Source organism: Mytilus galloprovincialis, chromosome 2, assembly GCF_965363235.1.
Source record: "Mytilus galloprovincialis chromosome 2, xbMytGall1.hap1.1, whole genome shotgun sequence".
Lineage (NCBI taxonomy): Eukaryota > Metazoa > Mollusca > Bivalvia > Mytilida > Mytilidae > Mytilus > Mytilus galloprovincialis.
In genome coordinates this window covers 100,201,002-100,213,212 of record NC_134839.1, presented here as the reverse complement: position 1 = coordinate 100,213,212, position 12,211 = coordinate 100,201,002, and the positions used below count along the sequence as shown (strand labels likewise).

Sequence of the window (12,211 nt, the reverse complement as noted above, 5' to 3'; positions counted from 1 at the left end):
GCTATTACAATCAGCTTTAATACTATAAAAGCTCTTAACAACATTATGTTTGCTTTAAATGAATGTTCAAATCATACATATCGCTTATTCCAGCTACACTTACAGTACTAGTGTCCATGCATATCATTACTTTTCAAAATGAACTAAACTTATCTTGTTCACACATATTAACAAAAGATTATCACACAATTGCAATAGACAATAAACAAAACATGAATTGACTTCCGTATTTTCTATTATTTATTTATGATCATTTATAAAAACTTTTTCAGTGTCCACAAACTTTGCAAAGCTAAATTTAGAGATTCCGCGGGAAATATCTTATTCGGGTAATTTCGAGCTATTATATGGAATTAAAGAAACGGCTAGAGAAGTTCGATTTCTCGCAAACGTCATTTCCCATCATTCAACAGCAATGATGGAAGAAGGAGGAGATTTTGTTCGGACGTTATAAAAATATTGTGTTCAAGGCGATCGCCGTGTCATCCTAATACATTCTGCTCTATTTTCTGCTTAGTAATTCATTGATATATCCAATTCGCTTAATATATCTTTCTTGTAACTCTTTCGAACTGCATTTTCACTGACTAATTTTCCGTTTAATTCAGCTCATGATATATTCATGATGGTGTGATTCACATACATTACATTATAAACATTTGATGTTAACAAATTAAATTGGTATCATAAACAATGGCGACACAGCAGTCACCTGCTCCACCAGGACCTACTCCTGATGAATGCAGCATCAGAGTTATTAGCAGGGTCCGACCATTAAATTCCTCTGAAGAAAAAGTTGGCAGCAAGTTTATCTTGAAGTTTCCAACCGATGACTCTATAAATATAAATGTAAGTGATTTATACATGCAAAAGTGAATATTTATGTTTTTTTCTTTTCAAAATGCTACAACTTCAACTTTAAACTAGGGCTTTCAATAGAAGCCAGTCAGGTGATTTCCTTCGTCTATTTTGTCTATAGCAATAAAGATCATGGAATAAACCACTTTTGAGTTTGTCCGTTGATTATGTGCACCTATTATGTACACTATGTGTAATTCCAATCACTTACTCAACATTTGAACAGAAGTGAAGACTTCCCTAAACGCATGAATGATGTTCACTAAAACCAAACTTTTTGACGGAAATGCATCAAACTTAAAAGTTGTCTATCCGGCAGGCTTCTTTGTCCTAAATTATTTTATGTAAATTACCCAAAAATGAGATCAATATGTTGATATTAGTTTTATTTTTAACCTTAAATTATTGTTGTTTTTATTGATGTGTGTCAGTCTCTCAGTTAGAGTAATGCAACAATTGTAGTTACCAGTTGTTGTCATTCGAAGAATTGTTTGTAAGTCCTTTTTTAATTGGTGTACAATTGCACATCATGTGTGATGGTTAAACATTTACATTGTGACATTACCCATTGCTAACTTGGTAATTTAATTTATAATACTTCAAAATTTTAATGTTATTTAAACAAAATTCATTAAAAATAGAAACTACATACGAAAAAATGGATATCTGAAAGTTGTATTTTATGGCAGGAGACTGCTAGAATGCAGGGAGGATTTTGCTTTAAAAAAAAAACTAGAGCTGCTGGGGGCCTTTGTTGTCCCCACCAGCGTGTTGGTTATTTTTTGGTGTCAGCCTACTACTTCTAGTTCTATTGAAAGCCCAGTTATCTATAAAACAGTACAGTGTTGTCAGCAGATGTGACTGAAAATTATGGGCTTGTAAAAGTTATTGCCTGTCAGAAATAGCTCCAGTTTCAATACTAATAAAATCTATAAATTTGAAATATATATATAATAGAAAAATATATAAGGTATGCATCGAAACAAAATTACACAAAATTAGTACATGAACAGCATATAATTTTATAAGAAGTAACAGAACAGCACATTAGTTGCTGTTCTTCATGCCTTTGTTACTATTTTTTGTTTTAAATGATCAATGATTTGTTTGAAGATTTCCTTGCAATATTATTTCATTGCAAACACAACAGCACCATTACCTAGATTATGTGAAAACTTCCAATCATCGGTTAAACCAGAAAACTGATTGATATAGTCCAAAAAACTCTGTTTTCATGATTTGATACATCTGATATGGTCAATAGAGATTTTGAAGAACGAACTTTGAAAGTCAGTTGAAAATGGCTCGACTCGTCAGATGGATACAAATAGAAATGACATTGTTTAAAAGTGATTAGCCATTGATCAATGTTTCTTGGATTTTATCATTTCTATATAATTTTTTTCATGACCTAAATCATAAATATACATTTAAAAATTTGTCATTGTTGATACTTTTCGAATAGGAATTGAGTGGAAAATTAGTCACTCTGACCCTTCACTTGCCTGACTCACATCTATCAAATCATGTAAAGGTTAAATACACACAAAAAATAAATCAGAACTGGGGAAATAACAATAACAATTGTTAATCTTGAAATAAGAGACACATACTGTCTAGTTGGAATTTTCTTTGCTACAGTTAGAAGTTAATGTAGCTTTAAAGTAACTCCTTAGTTGTTGGTTGCTTTCTGTTTCATGTAGTTATTTGTGTTAGTTGTTTTCCTTTCTAAATTGTTTTTACCAAGGAGTCGTCAGTTCCTACTGGATCCTGATCTCATTTTGTTTGTATTGTATCATACATGTATATGTATACGTATATGTAAGCTAAATTTAACATAATATATTACAGAATAAACCAGAATTTGATTTGTACTATCTGTTGCATATAATTTTAATTATTTGAAATACTTTATGTAGTTCATTGATTAAATTAACTTTTTTTTTAGGGAAAATTGTTTATTTTTGACAAAATACTGCAACCAAATGTTTCCCAGGAAGATGTTTATAATACAACTGCTAAAACGATCGTCGCTGGTAAGTAATGTGTTTGTTCTATATAATTTATCTTTTCCCTTAAGATACAGGAGCAAATACTTTTAATAGGCAACTGAACTGAGAAAGTATCTTTTACTGTACATAAGTAAATGACAAAACACATTAAATGGTATGAATCTTGGAATGTCCTATTGAATTGCCTTTCTGAGTAAACAAAAGTAAGTAACATTAGCATGCATGTAACAGTTATTATTGCCAGTATAAAAAAATGCAGGTTTATATTCAGAAGAATATTATGGGTCATCTAATGTTTCATATATATATTATCACTATAAAAAAAATACAGCTTTGAGACTTTTATTTAGGGATTTGGATTTAATTTAGGGAGGAACATACTTTTATGAAAACAATACTTGTAAATTAGAAATATATTATGCATGTAGTTGTAGAACATGTAGAATGAATCTGTATGTTATTTTAAAATGGAGTTCACCAAATCCACTTTTATATGTCAGTTGGGCGAAAAGTGTAATGTAATCACTTATCATGTCAAATCAATTAACAAATGTTTAAATTACCCTATGTTGCACTTTATTTCAACAGATAAGGTTTACTTTGAACTAATTTGCATTACCAACTTGACAATCAATAAAGTTTGCTGCAGCAGACATTATTGATTTATAGATGTCTGATGTGAAGCTGTTCAATGTGTATTGAAACAGTAATTTCATTGGATTTTTCATATCAAAGTTTTAAGGCAATTTATGTCATTTTAATAATCATGTAGACCGAAGGAGAAAGTAAACATAATCCTGCACTTAAAAATTTAAAAATTAAAAAAAAAATATACATCATTTAATATCATGGTTTATAATATCAAAGCATCTTAATTAAAACATACAGGTACAATGTAAAATGTGTAAGTTGTCTAATTTCTTTAAACCATAATAAATAGAGAAAATCAAACAGGGGAAACATGCTAGACTGTCAATCTTTACTTTGTTTCCATAAAATAAGCTGCTATATCTAAATAAAAATCAGATGACTCCTTATACAAGTAATTGCCCTTAAATAAAGATTCATTAAATTCATTGTATTATCATTTGCATCTGTTTAAACATTTGGGTAGAATATTGATTGAAAGGATGAATTTTCTGTATATTTTGGATGCTTTAATATCATTGTCATTATGAAATACTGTACCAGAAAGAACAGTTTGTACATATGTATCCTGAAAAAAGTCTGAACTGCTTGTTTTGTAGAACATTTGGTGTTAATATATTTCCCAACAATTAACTCCTAAGTATATGATAAAAAAGTTTTTTTAAGGTTCCTACTGGTGTTAGTTAGCTGTTTTCAGTGAGAGTTTGAAAGGCCCTTTGTTGTCTTCCACATCCTTTTAGTAACGACCAAAAAGCAGTAGCATCAACCAGTTCTGTTGACATGATGGAAATGTGTTAGTTCCTATTGAAATTTAAATATTTATTTTTTTATATATCAGATGTGCCACAGTTCTACATGTATATATTGGAAATGATTACTGATATAAATGTAATTTGTGAATTACAGTAGTAAAATGTCATTATGATGATTATTAGTCCTAAACCTCAAACCATATTTGATTCAAATATTTAGAAAAAGAACCTGACAATTTCCTATTGTTTTAATTTTGAACATGGTTATGTTGATATATGATATTTAATTGTTTTGTTTATCTCTCATTAAAACTGGTATTGTATTGATTTAAAAATAAAATTGGTGAAAATATGTATAATATTTGTTATATAAAGATGTTTCCTAGAATCAGCTGATTAATTGATTTTCTGTGATCAATACCTGAGTCATGTGCAGGATGTTACTTAATGATGTGAGGAATGTAGTCAAGGTTAATCCTAGTACATTTAACTTTCAATGTCCTTTTAGGGATTTGAAGGGATTTATTATGTCTGAATTTTCTAAGATTTCCTATGACCAATAATGTAACTGAACATTGTCACAACTTTTAATGTAGCTTTAAAGCTAAGAAATGATTATGAATACTCTTAATTTCAATCTGAAAATTTGAATTAAAACTATATTTGAATTTTCACTTTATAAAATTGGGAATGAAAATGGGGAATGTGTCAAAGAGACAACACCCTGACCATAGAACAGACAACAGCAGAAGGTCACCAACAGGTCTTCAATGCTGCAAGAAATTATATTTGATTTTCACATATATCTAAATACAGTGTAACCTGTGTTATCCGACACACTGGGTGACCAGAAAAAATTGTTGGATTAAGCAAGGTGTCTGAATACTCAGTTTTTCTGCAAGGATAGGCATAGTTGGGACCACGAAAATGTGTCTTTTAAATCAGGATGTTGGAAAACTCAGGTGTTGGATAATGTAGGTTGCACTGTAGTGTTATCCTTTTTATACCACCGCAAAAATTGAAAAATTTTTGGTTGCATATTGGTTTGACGTTGTCGTCTGAGTCGTCATCGTCCGAAGACATTTGGTTTTTGCACTATAACTTTAGTATAAGTAAATAGAAATCTATGAAATTTAAACACAAGGTTTATGACCATAAAAGGAAGGTTGGGATTGATATTGGGAGTTTTCCCCAACAGTTTAGGAATAAGGGGCCATAATGGGCCCAAATAAGCATTTTTCTTGGTTTTCACAGAATAACTTTAGTATAAGTAAACAGAAATCTATGAAATTTTAACATAAGGTTTATGACCACAAAAGAAAGGTTGGGATTGATTTTGGGAGTTTTGGTCCCAACAGTTTAGGAATTAGGGGCCAAAAAAAAGGTCCTAAATAAGCATTTATCTTGGTTTTTGCACAATAACTTAAGTATAAGTAAATAGAAATCTATGAAATTTTAACACAAGGTTTATAACCACAGAAGGAAGGTTTGGATTGATTTTGGGAGTTTTGGTCCCAACAGTTTAGAAATTACAGGGCCAAAAGGGTCCAAAATTAAACTTTGTTTGATTTCATCAAAAAATGAATTATTGGGGTTCTTTGATAATGTACTTAGATTTTTGATTATGGGCCCAGTTTTTAAGTTTGTCCAAATCGGGGTCCAAAATTAAACTTTGTTTGATTTCAACAAAAATTGAATATATGGGGTTCTTCGATATGCTGAATCTAACCATGTATTTAGATTTTTAATATTTTGGCCAGTTTATCAAATTGGTCAACATTAAGGCCTAAAGGGTCTAAAATTGAACATTATTTGATTTCATCAAAAATTGAATTCTTGGGGTTCTATGATATGCTGAATCTAACGATGTATTTAGATTTGGGATATTGGACCATAATAGGTAAATGTCCAATTTAAAATTTTTAAGTTTTTAAGTTTAAGTTCTTAGACCACATTTATTCTGTGTCAGAAACCTATGTTGTGTTGACTATTTAATCACAATCCAAATTCAGAGCTGTATCAAGCTTAAATGTTGTGTCCTTACTTGTCCTAACTGTTCAGGGTTAGACCTCTGTGGTCGTATAAAGCTGCGTACTGTGGATCATCTGGTTCATTTTCGATAGAGAAAGAAAATAGTAAAGTCTCTTTGTTTTTCTTTTGCGCTATCTTTTACTTTGCCAGGAATTCCTGGCAAGACTTAAGGTTGTGAAGTATGGAAAATATTCTTCTTTATATAAAATAGCTTTTTATTTTGCCAACTTATGACACCAAACATCTTCCTAGGCATACTAAAAGAAATATCTTAATCTGCTTTATATTGTCTACAATAAAATATTGCCCTCGTAAAACAATAAGTGTTGTTAAATGATTTCATTCATCCCTGCTTCTCAATTAGATGTGACTTCTTAAGGGTTTATGTTATTTTAATTAAAGAAGACTATCTAGAGCCCAGAACTTTGAAATGTTATTTTATTCCATTGAAGAAGTAAAATCCCCCTAAAAACTACAGAAAATTTGGTGACGTTTGATTTCAGATAGAATTACTAATATAAATGTATCCTGTTATGCACCTCAGTCATTCACTGATGAGCTATCAATAGATACAAAACAATAGCAGATAGGGTGTTACTTTTGGCAAGAGAACATGTGTTTCAATTGAAGAAGATATTACTTACTTTCATTGATAGTTATTTATAATATTAATCTATTATTCAAATCTATTTTTGTCACTGCTATTTGTTATAAAGATCTGCTGAAAATCCATAAAAAATACTGGCAGGAAGTCCATACTTATTAATCAATAATTGGGTGTGACGATTTGGATATTAACCAAACTACCATATTTCACTATTTTTATGTAACTGATAAGTGAATAACAAGAATCTTGACAGTCATTACAAGAGGGTAGAGGGGTTGCCGGTTGGGTTCTCTCTGACTCTGAATTCCATCTACTTTCTTAATTTATCAAATATTTTTTTTATGCTGTCTTCTCATATTTTCTGTCAGTATGTATGTATTAGATATATCCATGAGGGCGTTAGCATAATTGGGTGTATCTAATATACACTAAGATATTAAAGTTAGTGCAAATAGATAAAATTCAATAATTTAGGAGGGTGCCTTTCAACAATTAAAGGTAGTTTTATGTTAAAGCACTATACATGCTGGATACCCAATAATACTTTTATTATGTCATCTTGCAATTGGTGTAAAGATCTTAAAAAATTGTAAGAAATAAATTTTGTATAAATGAAAAATTATATGAGAGAAATATGTATGTGTAAAAACTATTTAAATGAGTTTTATATTGATAAATGAGAAAGTTCTGCTACAATTTGATTAGACAATAATGTGTATTTTGTGCAGTGTAGAAAATATACATTCCAGATCAGATTTGAATAACACAGCTGCCAGATGTTTTGTCATAAGTCCTTTCATACATTGCATACATACCAATAATAACATATGTTTACCCTTCTGCCTATTGTTTATTAATATATGATAATTAGGGTTAACATAAAAACAAGCTTGATTGCTTTATTAACTGTGGGCTTAATATCATAGTAAGAACACTGAAAAGGGGATGGGTTTGAAGGGAAGAGTATTTTCTTCCAGAGAAAATTTTTTAAAATAAAACCAGAAATGATAAATTGTATCTAGAAGTCAACATAGAGTTTCGGAGAGCAGACAGATATGTATAGTATAACTCTAAATCAACCTGATAGGGACATGTTAATAGTAACTTAACAGAGGCTTTAATTTCATGAGAAACATTCGTTTACCAACAAATTAAAAAACCATGGCCTTACCGCAAAACACAGATCAAGTTCATTTGACCTTGACCTCATTTTCATGGTTGATTGGTCAATCTTTATTATTTTTGTTTGTCTGTTTCTTAAAAAATATGAGCATGATAAGCAATAGGTCAACTAAAATTAGTGTATTGAATGATTATGATTGTAAGTTGTACATGTATTTCTGTTAGGTTTATATGACCGTGACCTCATTTTCTTGAATTGTTTTTAAGTTTATGTGATAGTTGATGTAAAACTTTATATTCTGGACTATTGACATACTACCAATACCAGTGGTCGGTAAAGAAGGCAAGACATTTCAGTGTGTGCACTCTTGTTTTCAAAACAATTATACAGAAAAGTGAAATTAAAAAAAGATCCACAACTTACAATCAATATTTTTAATGATAAAGTGAGAACTGTTCAATATGAAGTGCGACTATGATTTGGGACCAAAAGTTTGATATGGCAATTAAATTAAATTGTCCAGTTTTCACATGAAAGTGATTTGGTATTAGTGCACAGAAAATAAAATAAAACATTTCAAGGGAGATAACTACAAATATTTGAATGAAGATTCTATTCACTTGATAAAAGTCTGTGAAATACATTGAATTGTTCATATGAGATATAAGAATATAAAACAAATAAAACAGTTTTGTTATTTGCAGTCAAAGGTATATATATACAGAAACATATTTCTGCATAATATTTCAAGAAAAGCACATGAGTCCTGTAAGTCTAGGAAATATCTTCTCCTTGTTTTCTGTTCAGTATCTTTAATACAACCAATTTGTTTTTCAGATGTATTGGCAGGCTACAATGGAACAATATTTGCGTATGGACAGACGTCTAGTGGTAAAACTCACACTATGGAGGTAGGATCTATAAAATAAACATATACAATAAGCTGGATATAATTTTGACAATGTACTTTTTCAAATTAATATTTTCACTAGTAATTTGTAAACTATAATCACTTGTATTGGTTAACCTGCTGATTTGCAGAGTTTAATTCACATCTTTTTATACGATAGCAAACGCATTATGGGGTCATACCAACCATTTAGGAATTAAGGGGCAGAAACAAGCATTTATCTAGTTTCAGAACTATAACTTGTGTATTAGTATTTTGATTGCTCTGAAATTATACCACAAGGTTATACAATACAAGTAGCAGGTTGGGATTCATTTTGAGGGTTACTGTCTAACGGTTCCGGAATAAGGGTCCAAAAAGGGTCTAAAACAAGCATTTTTTTTAGTTTTCAGACAATAACTTGTGAATTAGTGTATGGAGGTCTCTTAAATTGTACCACATTTTAAAAAAGAAAATTTCTTCATATGTTTTTTTTTTAGGCTGGTTAAAACAAAACAAAAATGGGATGGATGAAGATTTAGGATATTGTCAATTTTTTTCACAGAAAATTTTAGGGTCACATTTTATTTTGCTAATTCTTTGTATATACGTAACAATGTAGTCTGAAAACAGATTTACTGAGTATTTCGCGAAGCAATTTATTTGATTTTGGACAATTAGCCAAATGAAGTTGTGGTAAGAACAGATGGATCAATCTGGTAACAGAAACAGCGTATATCATTATTTTTTGTGACACTTTTTGGTTTATTCAAGAAAAAAGCTTGATGTAAAAATTATATACAGTTTAAAAAATACTTTTTATGTTACCATAGTTATTTTATATTAACAGGGTGTCCTTGGAGACAGTAAGATGCAAGGAATTATACCCAGAATTATTGCTGATATTTTTAACTATATTTACCAAATGGACGAAAATCTGGAATTTCATATTAAGGTAGGTCACGAAATTACTTTGAAATATTGGTTTAAGGGGTATACACCTTATCGCTAACCCGGTTGACCCAGCCGCTTGAACTTTTGACGCATGCAACAATCACTTTTCCATTGTGGCATTAGATATTTTGTTTTATGACATCAAAATTTTACAGGAATCTGTGTGATATCCAGTAATGGCGGACAAATAGTGATAAGGTGTATTGGCAAGGTAAACAAAAGCAAGCTTATAGTGTTATATGTGTCATTTTACAATAACATCCATGACATGATACACTATGTTATTGGTGTGTTTGAATTTATTTCTCAGAAACCAAGTGTTTCAGGTTCATCAATGAAATTTCAATGCCACTGTTGATTATTATTCCATGTTTCTTGCAGTACAACATAGAAAAGCTTGGTATCTTCATGTTTCTAAATTTGAATATATTTATTCATTTATAGTTTTAACATTGTACATTTTATGTACATTAAGTATTTTAAATTTTATAAAATTGATTATACTTTAAATTTTCAGGTGTCCTACTTTGAAATCTACATGGATAAAATTAAAGATTTGTTAGACAGTAAGTAGTTTTAGCAATTGGTGTAAATAAGCATATTCATTTAAATGAGTACAATTATATATACAGTAGCCAGTGTCAGTGGTTTAGTATTGACATGATTTGAATTATACATTTTATTTATAAATTTCTAGTTCCTTAAATCATGTATTTGAAAAAAAATAAAACAAGAATGTAATTCTGTTTAGGCTGTCTTATTTACTATTTGGTTTTATGCTCTCAAACTTTTCCTAGAAACATATTCTTTGTTTTGGTCATGAGTGCATCAAGTGAAGCTCCTAGGGATGTGCTATTCTTCAATTCAAATCTTTATTAACCAAATGTTTTACAACATATAGGTACATGCAGGGGCGGATCCAGCCATTTAAAAAAGGGGGGGGTTCCAACTATATGTCCCCATTTAAATGCATTGATCGTCCAAAAAAAGGGGGGGGGGGTTTCCAACCCCGGAACCCTCCCCCTGGATCCACCACTGACATGTATAATCAATATATACTAGCATATTTACCTGACGATATCAAGAATTTGGTATTTAGTCAAATCTTAACCGGAAATTGTGATTCTAAAATTTATTAAATGTAATATTTAGGCTTGAAATAAATATATTTTTGGATAAGTTAATGCAAGCACACGAGGTGTATAGTGTCTTATACGATAACAGGTCTGTAATGTTTAACAACCATTTTATATCAGTGTGTAAACATGTTAATTATGAGCTTTGAAAGTCAAGTAGTTCGAGCATTTTTCTGAGTAAGTGTTAAAAAATTTCAAACAAATATTCTTTACTGTGGTTAGCATTCATTAGTCGTCAGTATCTATAGATTAACAACTTGTGGTTATATTGATAAGTTAGAATCTTCCTTGAAGGTGGCGACGAATTCGCAGCTTAATAACTCGATTGATGTGTCATTTGTATACAAGAGTTATATTCCTTTGAACTATGAGTCTATGTTTAATTTCATAAAGTCAATATGTTGATTGTCTACCTTGAACAGGGTTATAATTATATCTTATAAATATAGTTTTCTTATTGAATTTAAAATCGTTGCAAAATCTGTAATGTACTAGATACTCGTATTTTTCATTAGTTTATCAAAGACATTTATGTATATCTATAATTTCTTTTATTTGTTTTGAAATGTTTAAAATTAATATATACCAATATAAAGAATTATTTTGTTATCTTATAAATATTTTTTTGTTATCTGTAAGTATTCATACTGTGTTTATATGTAAAAAAAACAAGCAAGGTCAAGTCTGCCTTCATTATCACTAACTTTCTTAGAGCGATGAGACAAACTGCTCTAAATCACAGATCACAGGCACTCGTTACAGAATAAAACTTTCCTTTGTTATACCTTAATATACCATAAAGGTATATAGGGGGAAATATTCTGAAACAAGTGACTATGTCACAGAAAAAGCATCTTCCCAGTATTCATGAAATTGCTCTCTATTAAAGCCATATCCTGGAAATTATTAAAACAAACACACTTTTTCCTACTTTTGATTTGAGGTACAATATGCCGGTGAAAAAAACATTAATTGTGCTGTCAAGTATACACTGTTTCAAGTTGTGGTATGCATCAAAAACTGTCCAACAGCCTTCGTCATTCTACTCGTAAAGGCATTTGTTTCTAAGATCGGTATGGTGTATACCATTATGCCAGAACTCAAATGAAACAGAAAGCTGATGTAACTTATCTGCTTTACTCGATCCCTTAAGACAAATACATGAAAGAAGTGTAATAACGCCTAACACAAACACAAAACA

The 12,211-nt window shown here is 30.3% G+C and overlaps 1 protein-coding gene across 1 annotated transcript in view; it reads left to right on the top strand.

Annotated features, from left to right (window-relative positions):
• The first annotated feature begins 397 nt into the window (after positions 1-397).
• LOC143065116 (kinesin heavy chain-like) overlaps positions 398-12,211 on the top strand; it is a 32,470-nt gene continuing 20,656 nt past the window's right edge. The window contains exons 1-5 of the mRNA XM_076238473.1: positions 398-849; positions 2,807-2,894; positions 8,869-8,942; positions 9,771-9,875; positions 10,392-10,440. Coding sequence (XP_076094588.1) covers positions 694-849; positions 2,807-2,894; positions 8,869-8,942; positions 9,771-9,875; positions 10,392-10,440 — 472 coding nt within the window. The 5' untranslated portion in view covers positions 398-693. The remainder of the gene's footprint in view (positions 850-2,806; positions 2,895-8,868; positions 8,943-9,770; positions 9,876-10,391; positions 10,441-12,211) is intronic.